Consider the following 24,676-nt stretch of genomic DNA (forward strand, 5'->3'; position numbering starts at 1 on the left):
TCAAGTTTGACCGTTTTATTTCATTTGATCATTTTCTCCAACCCAAAGACAATAATACACAGCATAAGTCTAAAATATCCCATGTCATTTTCATCCATCATCATGAACTCAGTCCAGCACTCGCTCCTCGAGGATCGTTCATCATGTCAGACTCACTGGGGTCGTCCTCCCCTCCTGCACGAGTTCAGATGTGTTCAACAGCAAGTGTAAAATATCTGAGTAGGGGGCACATGTATAGATACACTTCAAAAACAACCGATACCTTTACAGATTACAAAGGGATTCTGATGGAGAAGGCAATCGTCCAAGCATGTGATACAAAGTCCACCTGGTCAAGCAGTTACACCCAGTCCCCCCGACTGCTTCTTAATGAAGATTAATTAAAGAATCAACAGTATATTTCCAAATGTACAAAGGTCTGTGCATGTATCGCAAGATATAGTGAATAGTGGTGACTTGAGAATTCGAACTTAGCTTGCATTACTTCAGGATGTTTACATAAAGAGTAGAAGTGACAATATTTACATTGCTTTTTTCACATGCGGCTGAAAAAAAAAAAATCATCGTTTGGTGTTGGGAAACCTGCTGAGAGATTCGGCAAGTTCACAGACGGTCGTTTTGCCCTCTTCAACGCACAAAGGTCTTGGTGTAAAAAGCAGAAGATTCAGAAAGTCGGATTTTTAAACTGCTCTCACACGGTGCCATTTCATCGCCATTTACTATTGTTACGCACCTCTCAACCGCAGGCGGCCAGTTAATGTAATGCAAGTTCATTCGAGAGGCATCGAAACATTCAGGGACGAGACCATGTTTTCACATCAGGGATATTTCGCTTTTACCCGACAGCATTTTATATGAAGTTTTGCCTCAACTCCAAGTGCTTCAAAAAAAGAAAAACCTTTTTGGGAATATGCATGAGCCTAAACTGCATGGAAACATCAGTAGAGGTGGTTTATGGGAAAACTGTAACTAGAGACTTTGGTTTTTAAGCTTTCCTCAATGTAGCAGGGGTCTGAAGATACACTCTTAAAAATAAAGGTGCTTTAAAGGTTCTTCACAGCGATGCCACAGAAGAACCATTTTTGGTTCCTCAAAGAAGCATTCAGTCAAAGGTCATCTCTTTCTTATCTTTTTATAATCTGAAGAACCTTCTTTAGCCACTTTTTACGAAACCAAAAGGTTCTTCAGATGTTAAAGGTTCATGGAACCATTTAGACAAAAAATGTTCTTCTACGGCGTCATGATGCACCTTTGTTTTTAAGAGTGCAGTTCATGTCACTTCAAACCTGTATGACTTTCTTCTGTAGAACACAAATGATGCTGAAACTTAAAAACGTCTCCATATAATGGAAATCAATGGAGTCTAGTCTTGATATGGACAGTTTACACATTCTTCAAAATATATTCTATTGTGTTCCACAGAAGAAAGTCATTCATGTAAGTTTAGAGTGATATGAGGGTGAGTAAAGGACTTATTTTTTGGGTGAACTAAATTATCCCTTTAAATTGCATTATGTAAAACTGGGAGTACATGGGGGGGGGGGGGGTCAGCTGGAGGCCATCAAATAATATGCCCATAAGCAGCATTTAATTTTTTCAGTAGTAAATGACTGCGATCCACTGCACATCTAGTTAAAACAAAGCCAACTCAAGATCATGTGCACATTACACCCCTAGCTGAACGTCATTGATCTTCAAATGGGATTTTTATTTGATTTGATCTGGTTGATGCGTTTTACAATTATATACAATATACAGGCAGCACATAGTACAGTTTCTTTCCAATAAACAATCAATCAAACAGGTAAGTTGTTAAATTAGACTATTTTCTGAGGGACAGCTTCAAACATTATACACTGTGCAGCACTGGAAGGAAGTCTTAGAAAACGGGATCTTAAAAAGGGATGAAAAGAAACAGCTGATGCATCTTAAAAGCCCTCGGTATGTACAGAAAAAGCCAAGAAATCGAAAGAATCGCAAACAAAAAACAAAGAGGCTAATAGAATGAGAAGTCTTTTTTTTTTTCTCCATATACATAACATTGTTAAAATTTTTCCCAAGCCCAAAGAACATCTCTTGATTTGGTCACCAGACTTCAGTGTGGCATAGCGAATGTAATCACGCAAAGTGATGAAGGAAACAGAGCAGCGCGAGATGACGTGAGGGTACGGATGCGAAGTGAGGATTTCGATGACTTGATGAAACAATCATAGTGCTCTTCCGAGCATACAAAGACAAAACAAGAAGACAATGTGAGGTATATTCAGGTTAATGTAGCGAACTGCCTTTGGAAGCTGCAAGAAGAGACACTAACGCACGCAGACAGTACGCACTTAAGACGCCCTCTGAACGAGAAATCGAGTGAAATGACAGCAAACCAAAAAGGTCCTCTACTCTTCAGACGTCATGTAACGATAACCGTTCATCTCTCAGGGCTTTCTTTTTAACTGGTTATGACAAAGGCACATTGCTTTAGTTCAGGCAATATTTCCATACTTCAAATCACTGCACAAAGTCAAAAAGAAAAAAGTCCATTCAGTGCATATAACTACATTCATGAAGGCCTTATATTAATAGTCTATATTAACAGCATCTACGCTGACCATAACCTCATTACACGTCGCCGGGCCTCTAGTTGTGTTAATTTAGTGAGAAATCAATTTGAATTAAGATCACGCTCTTCAACTACATTTTTAATAGATTTCAATGCTTAAGGATTGAGCTAAAAAAAATCTTAAAACTGAAAACTTCTTTAGTGTAGGCTATTTTCAATCTATATAAATGTATTTTAAGATTTAAAAAAACAATACAAGAACACACCATCTTTGATGAGTAGAGGCAAACAAAACAACTATATGCCAAATTAAGGGTTTTGGGGACAAGTGTGCAGCTTTGATGATGCAAAACTATTGGGTGATGTAAGCTACGCAAACAGTAACGAGCAACACCTTCTCTCTCAGTCACCTCAAGAAGAGATGCTCCAGTGTCATTTAGACGCTGTCCTGCTCAAAAATCAAGAAAATCAAGGTATGAGCTGTTGCCTGTTCATGATGATACATGTGATGAAGGTCAAGCACTTCTGGACAGATCTGTTAGTGTGTACATTACGCTTTCATGTGAAATACGGTGCAGCCACAACATAGCTTGTATCCGGAGCATTCATCTGATATACTTTATTACAGGACATTAGATCAACCTTACACGAAAATTACGAAATGTCATGTACAACGATGATTTAAGGCGCCACCATCACAACCCATTTTCCTCTTGATTCTGAAATGCTTAAAGGTGCAAATGTTCAGACTTTGCAATTAAATTCAGTTATGTTGTTGTTTTTGTTTTTCTTAAAATACACCAAACCCATTAACAAGATTAAAAACATGGACAAAATCAAACAAAACAGACAAGTAGCTCCTTCGTATAGTGGCCACGAGTGATGTTTGCCCATGTGAGGGCCCTGGGCGGCAGGGTGAGCCGGAGTGTACTACAGGGACAGATTAAGTGAGAGTGCACAACGCTAAGTGCAAGTGTGAGTATGGACATTCTGCACTAACCCCGAAGCAGAGAGAAAGACAGACGGGAAAAGAAACAAATGAAAAGATATGTACTGAGATATTTGTGATTTTTCTTCATCATTGTCACTGTAATCGTCATCATCATCAGTCTTCATACCATCAACTCTTGACTGTGTCAGGAAGATTCCACTGCTTCCCATGCAACCCCAGGGCAGCGGTCTGTGGTGATGTCACGGGGGATCATTTGGGAATGGGGAGGGGACATCTTTCCCATAGTTCCCTTGCTGGGGGTCTTTAAGATTCAGAAGGGAGGCGAATCACTGCCAGGACTGAGGGGGGAAATTGTTGACCTCGGCCAGGTCTTGTACAGGAGAGCCTTTGTGAGTGTATGTCAGCTTGATCCGCATTCGCAACTGTTGCTGTAATAAAAGAGGAGGTCAGGTACATGCTTAAGACAAAATTGCTTAAAGTATGTGTTAAGATGTTTCTCCATAAAACTGAATCATTAATTGCTATAAATGTAAGTGTTACTGGTGGCAAACTAGGGCTACATAACTTGGGATGGATAACCTAGTTTGAGATTTCTCAGATTTAAAATGTGAAAGGTTTGCCGTGCATGTTTGTAGGGCCTATATATATATATATAGTGTTCCTGTAGCTCAAGTGGTAGAGCATTGCGTTACGAAGCGCAAGGTTGGGGGTTCGATTCCCCGGGAACACATGACTAAGCACTGATGTGGAGAAACAAAGCTTGTTTTGGCCACAGGACCAAGTAATGAGTAAAATGCATAAATTTAATTTTAAAATATAACACATTACATTTATATATTATATTCAATATAATGTGATATGACCATATAATAATAATGATAATAATAAAATTATTATTAAAAATATTGAAGATTTAAAATAAGTAAATTACTATTGTAATATATGCAAAATAAAATCAAGAATATAAAGTCAAATAAATTATTATTATTTCAATGTAACACTAAATGACAATAAAATGTATGGTTATCTTAATTTCTTCATTCACGCAGTGCATATATGTAAATCAAGGTTTTTATTTTTTCAATTAATTGTGCAGCGCTCTGACAAGCTTCGACTTCAGAGCAAAACCAGTCTAATCAGCTTCAGATTGTCCTCATGCATTTGTTTTTAAAAACTAAAGGCCAGCAGCTTGCTAGCTGATTTTTCAGCAGTAAACTTTATTTACATTGCTGTTGGACAATCAGAGGGAGCTTGGCAGACAAGTTCAGTTCAGCCACTAGGAAAAGCTGCGACCAGTGAGCTTCTTCTCATGCTGAAAACAACTGTCCTGCTCGGATTTGATCAGAACTTTTCCTCTGTAAATGCAAAACCACATATAGCAAATGCTTTTGGTTGTGTAGCTGAGTGTTTTTATAGGATGCTCCTATACTAAAATTATACATTCAAAGGGTAAAGTAACTCCATGAACTAATCCTAATTCAATTTCTATTGTGCACCTCATCTTCTGTCAAGTTAAGACAAGCGATCGGAGATCTTAGTGATGGTGCGATTTCAGAAAAACAGTAGCCGTGACAGCTTTGACTGAGTTGATTTGGAGTCAGCTAGTGAGACGCTGCCCTCAACTTCAGTTTAGCAATATTCAGCTTCGCTCCGCTCAAACACTCATCAGACTTCTGAAGGTGTTTCAGGACGAATGGACTGATCTCTGAAGATCTACTGCGATACGAAGCAGAGTGTGTCCTGGGCTCACAGTAACATCTCACCTTCTGAGGGTTGAGCACCCTGATGACCTGCGTGACGCTTCCCTGGTTGAATGCTGGAACTACATTACTGCTGGGGGACAGAAGCTGCAGCTGGAATGTCTTAAAACACAAACAAACAATTAATCATATGACTGCAGAAGAAATTATGCTTATATAGTGTTTGCATGCACATTAATATTCCAATTTTAAAAGAAATTTGGTCATATTCTGATTGTGTATGCATCACATGAATGCATTAACCTGATTCCACAGTTAATAAAAAAAAAAAAATACTTCCTAAGATCTGCACAAATACAATTAACACTATGTCCATATGGAACAAAACCATACAATCTTTTTTTTACTTATACTTGTGGGCTTTTTTCTTTATTTGATAGGACAGTAGAGAGCAGACAGAGGTGGACAGGATCTACCAAGGCTTTAGTGACCGGAATCTATCTCGGGTTGCTGTGAGCACAATTGCGCTATATATGTCAGCAAACTAACCATGAGGCTATCAGTGCCGACAAACCCATACAATCTTAAAATAAATCATATCTCAGATTCTTTAACTTCATTAAACAGGCTGTGAAACACAACTGCAAACCAGGGCGACAGCGAGTTTAAAACACTCAAGACATGTTTTATTCAATACAGACATATATTATATAACCAATATTAAAATTGGTTTATGTGCCAATACACCAAGACATGAATAACAGGTTGACCAAGACTGGATTTTTCTTATACAATAATAATGTGCTCAAAAAGGACAAATAAAAAAAGATTATTGTGCCAATGCTAGCAAAATCAATTTAATGATTGTGTTAATGGCATAAGCATTTTCTTCCTGTGACAGGCAGCAGAGAGAAGCCACTAAATTAAATGCCAGCAATACCCAGAAAAGAAAAAGATTTTATGCATAATGTAGGACTTTAATAAACCCTGCCTGAAATACACTGGGACTCTTATTTTGAAATGTCTATGCTTTATTGCCTCCAGCTGCTCCTTCAAAAAGATGAGGGAGATAAAAATATGCTTTCTTATAACCTTCTACAACATAACAGTGCTGCCTTTTGACTTGCAGCACTCACATTTATTTAATGAAATCATAGCCTTTTGAAGTTTAATAATCTCATTAGACTCACAATTCCTGTTTTTCTATCCCCAAATTTAATACCTCTTAAAATGACAATTGGAACATTTATTATACCACTTTTGATATATTTAAGACTTTTGATGACCTTAAATTTGATCAGAACACTTTATGCTCCATATCCACAGTAACAGAATGTGCATGTCTACATTTATTCATAATATTCTTATTAAACATATGCAGGGATACTCTAATAGCAGTGGATTATGTAACCAAAAGCTCTAATATAGGTGCATTTAAATGATCAGTAAAGGGAGAAAAAAAAAATGCTTGCGTTTTAAATCATTAGCCAGGTTAACCAACTATGGTTCTCCTTAAACAGTACTACAAGATGGGAAAGAACAAACCTTTGGTACTGCAGCCTGGAACACAAATTCTGTCATGTCAGCCTCAGTGGAGTTGGTGGCGTGGATGGTAATAACTGCAATATTGGGGTTGGGGTTGGACCTCTCAAATGTGAACTCAATTATCAGACCGTTTTTGTTGTACGCCGTCATTGGCGGAATGACTGCAAGAAGAAGCATATGTTAATTGCACTGTCCTATTTTGCATTAACCACTATGATGAAATTCAGTGCAAGCTCACCCGCTGCAATGTCATTGAAGAGGGGTTGCGAGGTGAGACCGTCCAAAAGGAAAGGGGGCTGGGACATGGGCACAGAGGAAGCAGGGGTGGGGGTCGGACCACCTAAGGAGGGAGGAGGCACAATGGTATGAGCAGGGCTTCACCCAAAAATCAAAATAACCAGAAGTCATTCAGGTTTGGACTGAAATAAGAGGAGTAAATAACAGTATTTTTGTTTTTGGGTGAACTACTTTTAAAACAGTAGATGTGTTAAGATGCACTGACTGGAACAAATCTAATCCAATTTCAGATTCTGAAAGTTCTGTTATATGAACCCTAAAACACTGCAATACGATTCACGTATTTGTTTGCATGTGCATTACCTGATCCCATTTTAAACAGGTTATTTAGGTGCATGTAAACTTAGCTGCAGTAATATTGGTCAGTGCTCAAAACATGGGGACACAGGAATGGCAGGATGTGAATTTGCTACAGAGCAGCAGAGGTGTGCAGCAGGCTGACCTGTCAGAGAAAGGTCTCCCAGCAGATCCAGCAGTTCTCCTCCAGCTGACGCAGGCTTTGTGGGAACCGTTGTTTGGATAATAGGTACCACATCATTACCTCCGAGTAGGTCTAATAAATCATTTGCCTGTAAAACAGGAAACACAGACCATAAGCATACAGTAAATATTCCATCACCGCTAAATATCTGCTCAACCATACAGAGGTTCTCAATCTATTATTACAAACTCCAACGCACCATATATTTCGGGCGTCTCCCTTACCTAGTACACCTGAATCAGCTCATAAGATCAGATCCATTAGTAGAGCGCTCACTGCACTAAACTGCTACTGTAGCATAAAAATGTACATCATTTGACTAGATGAGGTATGCAGAATAAATGCATTCCCAGACACTATGTTCACCATATTGACAGCCTTCTGACCGCATGTTCTTTGACCCATAACGTGCTAATCACCATGAAAATAGTCTGCCTAAGTAATTTTCACAAGTGACAACTTTCAAACTTTAGGGAATATTTGTCTATGGAAATATTTGGGAAAGTCGTTACATGAGTGGATCAATCGGTGTTGTTAAATGATAGTACAATCCTTAGAACACAGTGTACTTCTAGCAAAGTAATGATGTGTCATGCTGTATACTGGATATTTGACACCCTGTTTTTTGCATAATGTCTGTGAGGGAAATACTTACATTTAGAGGCTGAATATTATTGAGATGCCTAAAATGTGCACAGGTTTGGATTGAGAAACCATGCTTTAGAAAACCCACCTGACTGGCTGGTTGACTGATGCTGGGCAGATGTTTTGTGTCCAGGATGGTTGAATCTGTTTCTCCATTGGTCTGGACAGTCTCTGATGGGCCGTTAGTGGCAGTTTTCTCCATAATAGGCATTCGCTCTAGTAATGCAGGTCTTCATGGGAAAGAGGGAGAAAGAGAGTGAGCATAATAAACTGAACCTAGGGGGGGACATTAAATGTTAAAATTAAGTGTGACAAACATGAGTCTGGAACAGTAGGTGAGCTCTTACCTCATGTGATCATATTTTTTGAAAAGTGCGTTATACTCCACAGCTCTCTGCTGCAGCTCCACATCTATGCTGCTGCCGTATATCGACACCACTTTTTTGATTCGACTGCAGAGCAAATGAAAATAAATGAAAGATCAGGGCCACATCAGGGCTCATTTGAAGAAAATACATCCTCATGTGACTCAGAACAGGTTTGCTTACTTCAGGCTGCTGAAACGGGTGGACAGCTTCATGATAGCAGTCAGGGAATAACCTCTCGTTACAGGGGTGGACAAGTTAGAAACGAGAAGACCTTCTAAAACATCCAGGACCTCATCTTCAGAAACCTGTGACATGAAATCAGATACACAATCAGATTATTCTGCCTTTAAAATAAGAGTGTGTGTGGTTTGAAGGGCATACAGGTCATTTACCTGAATGGGTTCCTCCTCCTCACACTGGCCTGAAACCAACAGGTCTCCATACTCTCCTATGCACCAGGATGCCACCTGTACTAGAGGTTGCTACAGGGAGAAAAGTTTGACATAATTCTGTCATCAAAATTTTTGAATGGGGTATGACGCATTCAGGGTCCAAATATAGTATACGTTCTACTCTGTTGCTTCCACAAAGCTATTTTATGACTGCAGAAGACTTGGAGGAATGTAGGCACACAAGTTGCATGAACTTGTTTCAGCAGTTCTCTGTCATTATCATCGAACTGGAGATCAGCGTCTGTCACTATTTGCTTTCATACAGTGAATGTAACAAGAGCAGAATGAACATTCTTTTCAAAAAACTCCCTTTGCATTTGAACAAAGCCCAGTCTGTCACACGGGTTTGGAACAACAACATACTAATTTTCAGTTTTGGCTGATTCATTTCTTGTATGAAACTAAACAGATGACAAGTTTTGCACTTTGGGTTTACAAGTTTAAAGTTCAGTGAAGAGAGCAAACAGTGTTAAGATGATTCTAACCTGAGAGATGTCATCCAGGAGGGCTTTGTAGAGTCTCTGTACAGTGTAGGCATGCATCTCTACACTATTTGTGATGAGCTGGATGAGGTTGGGCACAGAGTCATCTCGGACATAACTCCCTGCCTACAAGAGCAGATACAACAAAACAAGTACATCAGAAGGGCTTTTTAAACCAATTTTCTACAAGAGCAGATACAACAAAAAAAGTAAATCAGAAGGGCTTTTTAAACCAATTTTAAACTGCTACTCAATCTGGAAAGGATGTTAAAATGTCCTCAAGACTTGTGTTTATTTGTGGGAAGGTTATATCATCATTTGGCTCAAGTTAGTAGAAATGCAAACAGAAAGATGTCTTGCAAAGAACTGGCTTCGGCATGAGCCGAATAAAGCACCATTTTGGTGGAACAAGGGCATTAAATGACATACAGAACTCAAAACACACATCACCAAGACTAAGATTAAGAAATGTTCTCAGAGGATCATTCTTCACATTCTATACTCAATATCAAGAGTTCATCAGCAACCGTTACAAAACACAGTCTATTCAAAAGTGTACTTTAAATTTACATCACGTGATAAACTCAAATAATCATGAATGTGTTCTAATTTAATAGTTGGAGTAAAGCAGATTATTAGTGAGAAAGAATGAAAGCAAGACATTTACCGTGGTCAAAACCCTCATAATGGTGTCTATGTGCCATCTTTTGGAGGGTGCATACCTGCGATAAATAAAAATAAAAAAAGTGTTAGATATGTGTGCAAACCAGCAGTCTAAAGCTTACTAAATATAAAACCAAGCCACCAAGGCAAAAAGCATAAAATGAAGTAAAACTCTTTAAAACACTCTTAACCAAATCCCTTTTAGTGCTGTCAGATATAAAAGTGTCAACAGAATGAGCTTCTGCCGATGGATCACTCATTTTATCATCACACAGCCAGGAGTTGCTCTACTTGAACAGCTCTTTATTTTTTCAAGGGCTTGCTTATTGAATTTGATCAGATTCACTTAACTAGGCTTTTACACTATTTTAACTCTTAATAAGTGACTGGAGGCTTTCAAAAGGGCTGCAAGGACGTAAAACATGACTGCTGTGAATATGGAAATCATTGGTGCTTCCTCTCGCATGATTTGTGCACAACATGATTTGCATGATTTCACAATAAACAGCCTTACTTCTCAGCAGCCAGGAAGATCCCTGATGCGCAGTCCGCTTTGAAGTCAGGGTCACAGGAGTCCAGGAAATACAGAAGCTCTTTCATCATGCCCCGGATGTTGTTGCCGTTAACCAGGGCAAAGCTCAGCTCCATCGCACGCCTGTGAAAAGGACAAGCGTAATCAGTGGGACTCGTCCTTTTATGCTGTATGTGATGTATAAATCCATGCACATAAATTACCTTTTAATGGACACATCAAGGTCTTTCAAGCAGTCCACGATAGTGCTTCGATGTCTCTGCACAGCATTGTGGTCTGTCTGCACGGTCTTCAGTAGAGAGGTCAATGCCACATATCTGATTCAGGAAGAGTAATAATGTCAAAGCCCTATAATTTTGACAATCAAGTCTAGAGTGGACAGCACATGATATGAGCTACAGTCCACAGTAAAGCTGATGTCAGAAACAATGAGATCAACATTTGAAACACTCAGTCGATGGATCACTCAAGGTCTTCATCACTGAACAGCATTAAACTGCTTCTCGCTGACCACTTCATGAACGTCACATACCTGATGTTTTTGTCATTGTTGAGAAGAAAACGTCCCAGAATGTTAATTGCTAAAACCTGTAATAACATAAACAACAGCATCTTCAACCACTTTCTGCACACACCTTTGAACCACTCACACAGCACTGCTAACCTAAACAACACTCACCCGAAGTCCACTCTCTGATTTGATGTCCATGATAGTAAGAACCGTTTCGTAGAGGATAGCATTGCCTACATTTTTACTCGTCTCTGTGTTTGTTGCAACCTATTAAAAATAATTTGATGGGAAATCTTTAGAAGGTACAAAGGAAAGTTACGTGGTTATGAAGTGGATCTAATCGGACTGCTTACCTGTGCAAGAATGTCATTCATAGCTTCACTAGAATCATCATCACCCTTTCCCAGAATTCTCAGTAGCCTCAATATCCGCACTTAAAAATGCCAAGAGACACAGTGTGGCCCAGAGGAGCTCATCAGATTGCTTTAGGGTATAAAGAACAGTTATATCACCTCATATGTGCACAAAGGATTGCAAACTTTATCACCTCATATGTAATCAAAATCTTGCATCGGACCAAAAAAAAAAAAAAAAAAAAAAAAATTGCAAACTTGCTGGCATGAGGTACATTATAAAATTACTGCAACATTAATAATGTTGTAAGAGATTTTATTGTATGGAATGGCACTCAGAAAATCTCTATTGCATGACATATTGAAAACGGTGTCCTAAAATAATGTCTCTGTGACAACCCTAAGTGTGGTAAAAGGGATTGAGCCAATCAAAAGAAAAAATGAAAGGCACTTTCTGCCTCATTTTGCATGTTCACAGATCAGCCCATATAAGGGAAGCAGGAAGTTGATCGCACGTTGAGATGAATCATTTAAGTAAAGCGCAGAGCAATTTTGAGTTGTCATGGGAGAGTGCAATTTTGCTACCATTGCAAAACTACAACTGGAATAAACGTTATCTTTGCAGCCCTGGTTTTAGAAAAAGGAAGCGTGTCTAATTCAATAACAAAACAGAAGAGCCAACATCACCTAGGGGACTTTCAAATCGAGCAACACTGACAGGAGATGATGTGTCTTTACCTGCAGGAAAGGGTCACTGATGCCAGACACATCGTGCTCAGGGGAGTAGCCTGACATGATCAGGTTCTTCAGGATTCGTACAAGTTGTGGAACCAGCTAGAAACAAAACAATGGGAGAAGAAATTAAAGACTATCAGCAAGGTTACAGCAGGGTCGTAGAGATTTCAAAACAGGACAGCACATAAAAAGGGTCAGTAAGTGTAAACACACGTAGGCACCCCGAGTTGATCATCTTCCAATAGATTGGTTTTTACTACACATTAAGACATGGAGAGCATGTCAGTGTTTATTTTAATTGTTTGGTACTTTTTCTGTGTATTAATATGATCCTTATTAATTTGGCAAAAGTCTCCATTTCATATGTGCCCCCACTTTAATGTACATATTGGAAAAACCACAACCCAATAATGACCGTATGAAAGAGAAATTAATCTAAAGGTAAACGCAGGACAAGTGAAAATGTATATGAGGCCTACGTAATCCTGAATAAACACAAAAGAAAACACTTAAATGACAACAACTGCAAAATAAACAGTACATCAAAACAAAATATTGGACTACATCTACAGTGACCATGATGATGGGACTTTTTTTTTGTTGTTGGTTTGTTTTCTTTAAGCATGCACCAGCTATGAAACCAGAATGTCCTCTTACCTTCTCATTCTAACACAATGCAGGAATTGTAACGAAGACAAATGACAGAAAAAATATGAAGTAGATGTTAGGGGGGAATTGGAAAAAAGAGTCACTTTCAGAGAATAGCTTAACATAATGCTACGGTTATGAGCATGAGAGGTGGGCGTGCTGGCACAGTAGATCAGGCTGGGGGTGGGAAGAGGAGAAGCAGATATACAGAGAGGAAGAACCTGTATTCATCTCCCAGTGAGATAAACACAACAGCAGCTAAATCCAGGACAAGCATCCAGATTTCAGTAAGGACTACAATCTCATTTCAGTAGTCATGTCAACGCTATCAGCAGCAGATAAGAGTGCTTTTGTCTCAGAGTGGCTAACGTGGTGCATAAACAGCTTTAGAGGTGACTGCTGAAGGTCAAGGCATGAACGCTTGGCTACGTACCTTCCTGAAGTGAGAGAGCATGTCAGGACTTCGCTCACACATTTCAGTGAGCAGAACAACAGACGTGTGGAGAACTCCTGCACAAAACACAGAACAATACACAGATTTCCTTTTCAGATTTCATTATATAACTCATGAGCAAGTTAGTTTACATTAGGGAAATGAAAAAAAAATAAAAAATTCTCCTGTTGTTGCTGAACGTGAAAGACTGACTTAAATCGGAACATATTAAAAAAGCTGAAGTTTGCTAATGCTTAACGAGGGACTGACAGTAATTTTACATGAAAGTGTCAACTTCACATTTTTGTCCATAAGCAATTTAAACAATATTCCCAAGAAAACATGTTTTGCTTAGAACAATACATTAGAAAAAAAACCTTTCTTGAAAATATTTCCTATTTAAGAAGTTGGCAGCATCAACCGTAAATCAAACCTCCAAGTTGAAATTTTTTATTTAGTATAGTATATATTTATTTAATGTCATGTCAGCATCAAAGGCTATTTTCATGGCAAAAACTATAAAAGAAAAATACCAGTATAACAAATACAATAAAAACCAGCAAACAAACACACACAATCTTATCCATCTCAGAGAACAGTCAGTTCAAATTGTTTCATCTCATTGAACATTTGTAATGTTATTGCTGTTATTACTACCATTGTATATTTGTTAATATTACTCCTGTAGCCTCATCTCAATTTGCACATTTGTTACTGTTACTGCTGCTATTGTTATGTAGTTGCACTCAATTTGCACGTTACTGCACTACTGTTTTTTGCACGCAAGTTATTACTGTACATTTGCATGTATAGATATATACATAGTCTATATTTCTATTTTTCACATTCTATATTCCTACTCTATCCTTGCATATATAGATATACATAGTCTTTATTATACATAGTCTACGATATACATACAGTAGTCTATACTTCTATTTTCATAGTCCACATTCCTATTACTACTGCAGCATAGTTTTTATTATGTTTCTTACATTGTATGTGTGTATTGTTTGTATAGTTTGTGTGTGCGTGTGTGTGTGTATAGTTTTGCACTGTCTTGGCATTCATTGTGGTTATATCACACAAGATTTTTAACATTAACAAATTTTCCTGGCAAAATTTTACTAAACTCTTTAAGTTAGTTACATTTTTATTTAACAGGCACTCATTTTTCAATAATGTTAAGGCATATACGATGAAAATGTTCTGCCAAGTAAGAACGATGCATCTGTTTATTCATTTTTAATGCCAATAAAATGAGACCTATGGGAAAGGTTAAAGAGTGCAGCTCTCACCATGATTTTTCTCGCTGAGCAGGTTTTTTGTTGCTGGCAGGAACATCTCCATCAGCTCCGGGACTTTGCGGATGACGTGAACCGCACACAGAGCTGCCTGAGGGCGAAGAGCTCATGTCAAAACCGTTCACACATTCAGAGCTCAACATCCAACTGGACATGAAGTCCACGTTCAGCTGTGAAGGAGTGTGAAATACCTTTTTCCTCAGATAGGAGTTTGACGTTTTGAGGAGTTTCTCCACTTCTCCAGCTAAGTCACGGCACATTTCGGATGAGCCCATGCAGCCCAGGGTGCACAAGGCTAGTCCTTGCACATACTGTGTACTGTGGTTCAAGTCACTGCAGAGAGAAGATTAGATGAGGATGCACAGCAATGCATACGATCATTTAAGGCAATGGTTCTCAATGGGTGGGTTGCGGGGGAGAACTGTGCTAAAATTAAATGCATTTCAATAGTTCGGACAAAAAAAAGAAAATACTCTACTTTTGAAATGGAAAAAAATTGAGGAAGCTTCCTGATAAAAACTGATAAAAATGTATATACCGAATGCAATGCAAGTTGCTTAAAATGCATAAAATATGGTTTGTTCTGACCACAGTTTGTTGTGAATTACTGGTTGTTGAGAGCATGAAACAATCAAATTTAAGCGATGCTTAAGACACCACAATTGTTTCCTGTTCAGTCATAATTTTGGTATGAGTCCTCAAGAAAAATCAAGAGGCAATTACATCAACGTGGGGCACTGGTTTGGGTTTTTTTAAGAAATGGAGATGTGCAATAAGATGTTCGAGAGATACTAAATGGAACAAAGATGGAGCAATTTAAGATGCCCTCACACTCAGGAAGCAAATCCCCATCAACCTGCACTTTACACTCTCCACCTACAACGGTCACATTAAACTCCCACCGATCACACAGCCAGCTGTGATTCATGGAAGTGCTGAAACAAGATGAGATCCCTGGCTCACTCACTTCTTGATGCAGTTTGTCATTAACAGATGGACGTCCTGCCTCTCGTCCAGAAGTAGCATGGCTCCCAGGTATCCTATCCGTTTGTCTGTAAATTTCTGTGATGCAATCAGCTTCAGGCACTCCAGCTGAAAAGGAGATTTTGTCCATCAAACACTGCAAAATTCTGTCTGTTTAAAGTGGGCGCTTCCTGCAGCCCTTTTAAAGATTCCTATCATTTCAGAAATACTGTTTTCTCACCTGGCCAAAGTGTGCCGGGTAGCCCAACATGTGCATATAAAGCAGCTTAGCCACATTTCTACAGCGGTATGTGTTGTCCTCTTCTCTAAAGGATGACCTAATGGCAGCACACTCTTTCTGGATCATCTCCCGCTCCTCGGCCTGGGTTCGAGCCGTCCGGATTGTCCGGATCAGCTCCCGCAGTCTGATCGGAGCTGGCATCCTCTGTAATGGAAGCACAGTGTCAGCCAGTGGAGTGTCACAGCAGTGCCAATATATCTGCCAAGACAAATGATGATTCACACAATGCTTGCGTTTGCCAGAGCAACATAAGATCAAGTGAACATGAAACAAATTCACAGTTTTAAGTGGTAGTTTTTCTCAAATGAACCTGTGAAAAACTTGTGAAGTGACTTTCAGAGCAGCTCTGGAGATGATGTTCATGTGTTCACATCCTCAGACACTGAAAACAGTGTTCGTGAAGTAGACAAAATAACACCACTCATTCACACAGAGATAAGCAGAACATGTAGACTTATTAATGACATGCACTGACTGGGCTGTTGACGTGTTTATTTCTGCTGTGAGATCCGTTGTTAGATTAATCTATATCGACTAAAAATAATCAGAGCTTCATCGTTACTAGGCATAAATTCTACAATTTATACAATACAATATCGTTTATTGCCCAGCCCTAGTATATTTTATATAATAATAATAATAATAATAATAATAATAATAATAATAATAATAATATGATGTGTAATGCATGTTTAAGATGTTGACAGGATGCAATGCCTGCAATACAGTTTTCACACTAAACCCCTTTGCACCTTTAAATCCTCTTTAAATGCACCATATCGACATCCATATTCTTTCAGAACAACTTTCATTGTGTTGCATCTCAGACATTTTTTGGGGACCATCTCAACACGAGTGCTTTGTTTTTAAAACATTTTCCAGTTAACATAATTTTAAAAATGCATCTACAGTTCACTGGGCTCAGCTGGTCTTATATAAACGCTCCCTAAGAAATGCATCCAAATAGGGACAGATGAATCTGAAACCTGCCTAATTATATAGGCTCACCTTAAGGCCAATTAGTTGACTAGACATTCAAGCAACACACTAGCTGATTTTTTTAATTATGCATTTTGCACAATTATGCATTTTGTACATCCCCCATTTAATAATGAAAAAAAATCTTTTCAGACCTTTAGACATTAAGCTTAATGAATGATATCTCTGTTTGTATAAAGCATGCTTTTCTCATGACATTAACTAATAACTTAGTGTTTACAGTCCATAACAGCAACCAGTTGTCAAATCTAAATGAAGCGTTGCCATGTTAATGATGTAAATAGGGTAATTGTTCTTGCTCTGTGAGATGATTTAAGCACAACACCCCAGAGCGCTCTCTTGATCAGTCGTTCTGCAGAGCTCTAAGAATCCCAAAGGACGCCGAGCATCTCATAACTGACTAGCACATGTGGGCATCTTTTCTATGAGGACAGTCTGGAAAAGGCAGACATCAGGGTATTGCCATAATCAGCTCTATCAGCCAATGTGACAAGCAGGTGGAATAACATTCCTTCAACAGAATCAGGTTTCAATCCACTGGAGGCTGATTAAAAATTAAAAGTGAGAACAAATAAAGTGGTAAGATTACATGACTGCCTATTTATGCCCAGCTGCGTGAGCCCATTTCTACAACATTCAACATGAATCCAGCGCTAACACAAACATCTGGAGCAACCAATATGGAAAAGGGCACTTGAAAGAAACTTTGACTTCACAGTAGGAGGGACGTTATGCAATAAAGATGTTGAAGTTAATTTGGTTATCTTTTGCTTTCCAAAAATTATACCTGACATCTAATCAAAAGAGAAACCCAATAAACATATATTAGCATCCCAAATTAAGGCAAATAACAATGCAGATATACAGGTAAAGAGAGCACAGGAAGTAGAGGTCAGACTAACACCTGCCACACATGAGAAAAACGATCTTCAGCTCATAAACAGTGAGAATTAGATGGTTATTACCATGGAAGGAGTGAAATGGGGCTGCAAATAGAAAGAGAAGGCTCATCTATCAAAAACCCTCTCTGGATTGTTGTAGGAAGGTGTCGTAGGATGTGCAGGGACAGCTTTGCGGCAAAAAGAGCAGTTAAATATATGAACGTGGAGCATATATACAGACTGAACAGAAAATGACTCATCCTGCAGACTGAGGTTGAATGGACATGGCATTCAAGTTCAAACAGTACAGTACTTTCACCCCACACAAAGAGAAGATCGTCGCAATGCCGTAATGGAGTGCATGGATAGTGTGAGGTCACCTTGTAATTAAATGTAAGTTGCAAAAGAAAGTAATCAGTGGCACTGTAAAGACGGAGCACTACAAGTGGTTTACTGCTCTGAGAACGCACATTAATCACACCAGGAGATCCATCTCACACACACACATACATACAGCGCCAAGACGCAACGCAAAGTTAATACTGCTCCCTTCCTCCATGCAGAGATGAGAGCTGCTTTGGCTCTCCATCACAGAGGAGCCTGCACTTAAATCTGTTAGCATGCAGCACCTAATTAAGCTGCTCGAACCAGAAAGGAACTACAGTAATTACTTGCTAAACAAAGACATTCTCAGCATCTCCCAGCAGGACAAAAGTTACAGTCGCAAATGAACGGATAGTGCAAAGAAGATTGTTTAATGACAAATATGCAGTGTCACAGTGATAAAAGCAAAGTGTTATTCCAAGATATAAAACATGCAGTGGCCTTTATCTCAAGTTCACAATTTTGCCAAAAACACATTTTCATTCTTATGGTTTTAAAAAGCGAAATTCAAAGGACGACAGCTAAAGTAATATTCTTGCTATCATTAATATTACTCTTTACTGTTATGACTGCAAAACCAGTTTGTAAAATAAATACATAAATATAAAAATATATAGGACAGACTCTATAAAATGCACCAGAATGATTTGTTTTCAGAAACTATAATAAATGGGCATATTCCAAGTTTTTTAATATCAATACTGCGGTTTATAACCGATATGAACCTAAAGTATATATCTTTGGGTCTTTTGATACATACATTTTCCCCGTTTTTAAACCTCTTTGTCTTCACTAGTGAATTCTAAATGGCACTTTTGTGTGATTTGAAGTACAAAAATTCCATTTTGTCTCAATTAATATGAGGTCATAAAATCTGTATAGAAATAAGCATTAGAAATTAGGGCTTGAGAAGTCAATGTAATTTGATATTTGAAATTTAAAAAAGCAACAACTGGCCGTCAAAGAGTTTTGAGTCTGTTAAAATGAGCACTTACAATCATTTATTAAATTAGATATTAGTCACAAAATTGTATAAACGCAAGAAGCAAATAAACCCAGAAAGGTTCAGAAATACTGTTTTTTTGACGCACACATAACGACACTCAAACCAGCATCTCGGCTCTCAGATTTTTTCCAGTGCAATAAGCTCCAGCAATAAGTAACTAGCCTCTTGTTGTGTGTCGGATGCCTGCACACAGTCCTTGGTCTTCCGCCAGTTCGATGAAAGCCAAGTCTTCTTTCTTTGAGGAAAGGATACTTCATTTCTAAGTGCCTCTTCAGCTTACTTAGCACTATGTTAGCATTAGCAAACCTCTCCATGCAGATGACATGCAGGCTAAGGGCAATTAGTGGCCCTGGCTTAAGTTAAGCTGCAAACAAGAGTTCTTATAAACTTCTGGTTGGGGTGGGATTTCTGCACAGACAGCATGCATACAATCACAATAAAAAAGGAAAGCAAAAATTGCAGTGAAATAATTGGTATATCATTTGCTCAGCCAAATAAAAAAAAATATATACATAGTCCACACTGAACAGGTTTGCTATACTGTTAAAAAAATAGTCAGTCACAGCTAAAGGGTGTTGTTCTGCTGGTACGTTACATTTACCAGAACTACAGATTGTATAACACAGGTAGTGATTTGACAGTCAAGATGATCAATCAAGCTGTAGGTCACTCAAAAATAAATAAACCGACTTGCCCTCATGTAGTTTCAAACCTGTATAGATGTGGAGCACAGGAGATGATATTTTGGAAAACATCTAATTATTTTCTTTGTCAACACAATGAAAGTCAATGGGGTCCAAAACCTTCAAAATATCTTTTATTTCTCACTGACAAAATGCAAACAGGCTTGAAACAACATGAGGGTGAGTAAACGACTGCATTTGTTAATTCTGAGCGCACTAACACTTTAAGTCAATGTAGTAGATTGCTACCGCAGTACGAAATCTCACAACTACAGTTACTCAGAAAACCCTACTGCTTTGTACGCTTAGCAGCACATAAGGACGTATCGCTCCTGGTGGACCTCCCCAATAATTAGTGCTGCTTTGGATAAAAAGTGTACTGTAAAGCTATGAAGATAAAAGTAGTAGAATAAACCATCCGAAAGTTTAAGAGTGGGACTCTTATCAAAATATGCATTGCAGAACTATGATAGATCTACACTGAATTGGCTGCATTTTTCCTCCCCCAAGACCTTCTCTCCTCTATACTAGTTCGCACAGCACAGAGAAGATTAAATTAAGGCCTACTCCTGGATATGACGCTGCTGCTTAGACGGCTCAATCAAGGGAACAAGTGCGAGACAAGAAAGTGCTTGCTATTCCCGGTACGGCTCCCAGCTACTCTCGCTGGTTTTAAAATGTAATGGCAGTCTGCGTTCAAGACGATGGGTTTCCACCTCCAACGAGCTTGGCAGCCGAACACTGTGAATCATGGCCGTGTATAAGCAGATCATCAGCTTCATGACGGCTTGTGATTCAGCATCCAATATTGAGACATCAGTACTGCCATAACCTTTACAGATGAATGAATGAGGAACTCCCCTTTACGACATTACGAAAGCATGACTACACACACCTAGCCACTGAATCACGCGAGGCCACATGATCCACCTTGACAGTGAAGGGAAGCACGCTATTCAACTACAACGTTCAGAAAGAAGCCGGACTGCTTTTCATACACACGCTCTTCCACTTATAGCTCACTGCTTAGAAGACAGAAGAGGTACAATAGAGGGATTAAGGTGACCTTAGGTGGGGCAGCAAGAATAGTTTCTCCAAGGTCAGCTTTACGTTCCATACGTCTCGTTCCTAGATAATAAGAGCTCTGTTGCACTGTGGGTCTCCTGCCAAAGGCATATAACTGCAAACTTCGGGGAGACTCTGGTAAACGGGTGATTTAAGGAGATCTGTTGCACCGGGGAAGCTATTCTGCTTTGAATAGAGAGTTTAAAAGAAGAGTCTGCTGATACAATCTGACTCTACAATTGAATCTTTTTAGCTCAAAGACACCAGAATGGACTAAAACTACAAAAGTGGCTGTTGTATAATAATATTTCACCCTATCTGGGACAGTAGCATGATTGTTTGTTTATTAAGTTTTTTACGCCATGTTAGCATCATGGCTATTTACATGGCAAAAAAGTTCAGTATCATCCATAAGATTTACATTATATAAAACATTTCAACTTAACATAAGATAAAAAAATCTAAAATACATTTAAGTGGTACATTTTCAAATATTCCATGCAAGCATGTTTCTGAATAAAAGCGTTTTCTAGCAGCATCATAAAAATTACAATTCAACAAAATATGCTTAATAGTCAAAGGAACTTTACATGAAAGACAAAGGAGGAAATTCGCCTATTAATAAAAACCCATGGGTAAGTCTTAAATGCCCCAGTCTACACCTAGTGAACACAACTTGATCATTGATTTAAAATTATAGAAGCTACTTCTTTTTATACTAGGGTTTATTTCATACAGCTTATTATTTTTATTTCCATCCCATTCTTTCTGCCACTTATTAGTTATATATAAATTAATTACTGGTTTAAAATCAGAAGGTGGTATTTGACAGTAGCATGATAATCAAATCACTATGTAAATAAACACTAATAGGTTGCGATAATGGAAAACGAAACAATTTTTCTTAATAGATTTAAACTGCGGGCCTGAGAGAGTTACATTCAGGTATTAAAAGACAATATCGACACATAGCGAGGATCTCTCTCACACCTGCCTCCAGAGAGTCACGTCTGATCACATGGAAGCAGTGCTTCGAAACTCGGAGAAAACCAAAACAATGGCACAACCCCCTCAAGGAGATGACCTGGAGAACAAGCTTCACTTGCAAACTAAATAGAAAAACTCTCACCAAATGAGATCAGAGAATAGGATACAGGCCTCTAATCTAATAAGTATTATTAGAAGATGAATGTTTACTAGTAGTAATGCACCATTTTTTTTTTTATAAAACCAAAATTAAAGTATTCATATAATAAAGTCAACACCAAAGTCAAATAAAGGGAACTGAACACTGTATGCTGCTCAGAGTGACGTGTTCCCAGTCATAGCCTCACGATATTTCAGCCAAACAAATTTTACATATTGCCGCACTACCCTAATGTTTGTTCACAGCGAAGTGCGTCCACGCTGCTGACGCTCGCTTCTCGTAGCTCATCCACACCATGTGCACGAAACAGACGAGTCAGAGCATCATCGGAAAAGTGCTAACCGTCTCAGACAGTGATTTCTGCCCTCCAAAACCATTTCAGCTGAAACTGAAAATCCATATTTTCGCTGCTTTGGTCGAATATCTTAATTTCCTGGAATTTCAGTGCATCACAAATAATGAGTAGTAAAACCACAACCAAAAACAGACGGCTCACTATCGGATCACTTTGCAGAGACAATAACAAAAGTACTAGTAGAATCAATACTAGTAATATATGGATATTGGAGGACAGTCGCAGCAATTAGTACTGCTCTGCATCAAAGTGCACAATAAAGTGATGAAGAAAAGCAGCAGGGGAATAAAAAGTTAAAGAGAGTGGAACAAAATTTGAGAAAGAGACTGTTTAGGTGTAAAGAACTGTTAAAACATTATTCACAGTAAATGACCTGCCAACAGCATAACTGAGAATTTCATCATATAGTGGGATGTTTTAGGAGCAACGGTTCGTAGATACTGAGAAGTCTGGGCATAAAGAAATAATTCAGGTGTTATTAGGTGTCGACGTATGATGGAGAAATCATCTGAAGATCTACTGGAGCTGCCATGGGTGACCTCCACATTTAAAGTTACGGTTCAAATATCTAGCTGATAAACTTGTGCCACGATTGGCCTAATTTATTTAATAAATCATAAATCATTATGATGCTGTCGCTACAGCTATCAGAGTTTACAATACGGTTTTTAATTCAAATACAGATATTCAAGCAGCTACTTTGATCTGCCGAAGGAACAAAACGTTTCAAGATTTGGCAAAAAAACACAAATCTATAATTTTGACCCATTCAATGTATTTTTGGCTATCGCTACAAATATAAACGTGCGATTTATGACTGGTTTTGAGCTCCAGGGTCACATATATTAACTGTAAGACATTGCTAGATGAGTCAACTAATCAAAAAAACAATTAGATAGATAGATAGATAGATAGATAGATAGAGAAAAAGACTGTTAGTTACAGCTCTTGGAGAGGACAGGGTGCAGATCTAAGGCCGGAGGGAATCACACAGTGTGCAGCAGGGAGCGGGAGGACACGTTTACAGACGATCACTTCCTTTATTTCTGTAACCTTACTCCACAATCACAAGGAAGCGATGCCAACTCGCCTTTCATGTGTTCACCACAAACCAACGGCTGCACAGACGCGCCAGCACTGATGTATAAAGCACTAAACAGAGAACGATTCAACATCTCCCTCGAAACCACCCGGTGACCAAACATCCTCAAACACACAAGACTGACACCGTACACCTCCACCACCTCACCGTGTCCTCACACAGCACCTGGACCGTGTGTTCCGGGACATGAAGAGAGACTGATGAAGGTGTGCTGTTTCTGGACCCGTCCCCTGGCGCTGTCGCGTCATTAGTGCTAAGCTCAATGATAAACAGTGAGATTGGGGGGCGTTCGGCTGTCCTAAAACACAGGTACGTTTCAGTTCTCTCCACGAGTATTGATACTCGTTTCTAAGCGTTTTAACTAGCAATGAATACCTGTGTCACTCCTCCGTGATGTCGGTGAATGAAGTGCTGCGTGTGTCCGTTGCTAACTGCCTGGAGTCTAGTCGGGCCTCGAATCGAGCGTCGATTTAACGGAGGATTGAACACACACCTCTATCTTAAACACACTGAAACGTTTATAAACTACAGTGTAACTGGGATCTCACGCCGCTTGTGGAAGTTCAGCTTTGTTGAGCGACCGTTAGCGCCTCAGCTTATGACAGCGTCCCGGTGCACAGGCGTTAGCGTTAGCATTAGCATTAGCCTGTGCGCTCCACTTCCTATCCAGCCCAGAGTCAACCCGCGCAAACGCGAATAAACCCGAGCGGCTTGACCGCGCCGAGCTCAACGGTCATGTACGAAGTCGTTCAGTCGGTTAAATCGAGCTCACACTCACCAGCCGTTACGATACCAGAAAACAAGTGCAGCCTTCTCACTCGACGGAAGGAGGAACGGACCAGACATTCAAAATGGCGGCGGCCCCAGCCTCAGCACTTCTACCGCAGGCGGAGGGATACATGACTGATGGTCAGATCTTCAAATGCGGATGTGAGAAGGTGCGCCCTGCTCCAGACAGCAGCGCGAGAGAATGATGATGTGAGCACCGCCAACATTTATTACCGTGTTCGTGCATCAAAAAGAGAGAATGGGTTTAAACATGCGGTCAGGTGGCTTGTACAGACGTGGTTTATTATAAAGTAATATGTGACCCTGGAGCACAAAGCCAGTCATAAGGGTGCATTCAGAAAAGTCG

At 39.2% G+C, this 24,676-nt stretch overlaps 2 protein-coding genes across 4 annotated transcripts in view; one reads left to right on the top strand and one right to left on the bottom strand.

Annotated features, from left to right (window-relative positions):
• Positions 1 to 24,477, bottom strand: LOC109094338 (adaptor related protein complex 1 subunit gamma 1). 3 transcript variants are annotated; one of them, XM_042728669.1, is made up of 24 exons: positions 24,320 to 24,477; positions 15,860 to 16,063; positions 15,623 to 15,747; positions 14,847 to 14,988; positions 14,650 to 14,746; positions 13,352 to 13,428; positions 12,928 to 12,936; positions 12,274 to 12,369; positions 11,536 to 11,616; positions 11,351 to 11,449; positions 11,204 to 11,259; positions 10,875 to 10,988; positions 10,654 to 10,794; positions 10,144 to 10,198; positions 9,480 to 9,602; positions 8,935 to 9,024; positions 8,723 to 8,847; positions 8,522 to 8,626; positions 8,263 to 8,404; positions 7,491 to 7,617; positions 6,990 to 7,091; positions 6,752 to 6,912; positions 5,270 to 5,368; positions 1 to 3,934 (listed from the first exon to the last, which is right to left on the bottom strand). In XM_042728669.1, exons 2-24 carry the CDS (start codon positions 16,058 to 16,060, stop codon positions 3,833 to 3,835), a joined length of 2,469 nt encoding a protein of 822 aa, XP_042584603.1. In that variant the 5' UTR covers positions 16,061 to 16,063; positions 24,320 to 24,477; the 3' UTR covers positions 1 to 3,832. The 3 variants fall into 3 exon arrangements, with proteins under 3 accessions (XP_042584603.1, XP_042584604.1, XP_042584605.1); XM_042728670.1 differs by having other exon boundaries at positions 23,917 to 24,394; XM_042728671.1 differs by lacking the exon at positions 12,928 to 12,936.
• The window catches only part of LOC109087376 (zinc finger protein 821-like), a 28,041-nt gene continuing 27,080 nt past the window's right edge, over positions 23,716 to 24,676 (top strand). The window contains exon 1 of the mRNA XM_042728675.1: positions 23,716 to 23,850. The gene's annotated coding sequence lies outside the window, so the exon portion shown is untranslated. The remainder of the gene's footprint in view (positions 23,851 to 24,676) is intronic.

The sequence above is a fragment of the Cyprinus carpio genome, chromosome B7 (assembly GCF_018340385.1).
Source record: "Cyprinus carpio isolate SPL01 chromosome B7, ASM1834038v1, whole genome shotgun sequence".
Lineage (NCBI taxonomy): Eukaryota > Metazoa > Chordata > Actinopteri > Cypriniformes > Cyprinidae > Cyprinus > Cyprinus carpio.

Excerpts from the sequence above, each read along its gene's own strand:
- LOC109094338 (XM_042728669.1), bottom strand. The coding sequence starts at position 16,060 with ATGCCAGCTCCGATCAGACTGCGGGAGCTGATCCGGACAATCCGGACG. Across the intron at positions 11,450-11,535 it reads TGAATGACATTCTTGCACAG|GTTGCAACAAACACAGAGAC; the intron begins GTAAGCAGTCCG and ends TATTTTTAATAG. Across the intron at positions 3,935-5,269 it reads GGGTGCTCAACCCTCAGAAG|CAACAGTTGCGAATGCGGAT; the intron begins GTGAGATGTTAC and ends CTTTTATTACAG.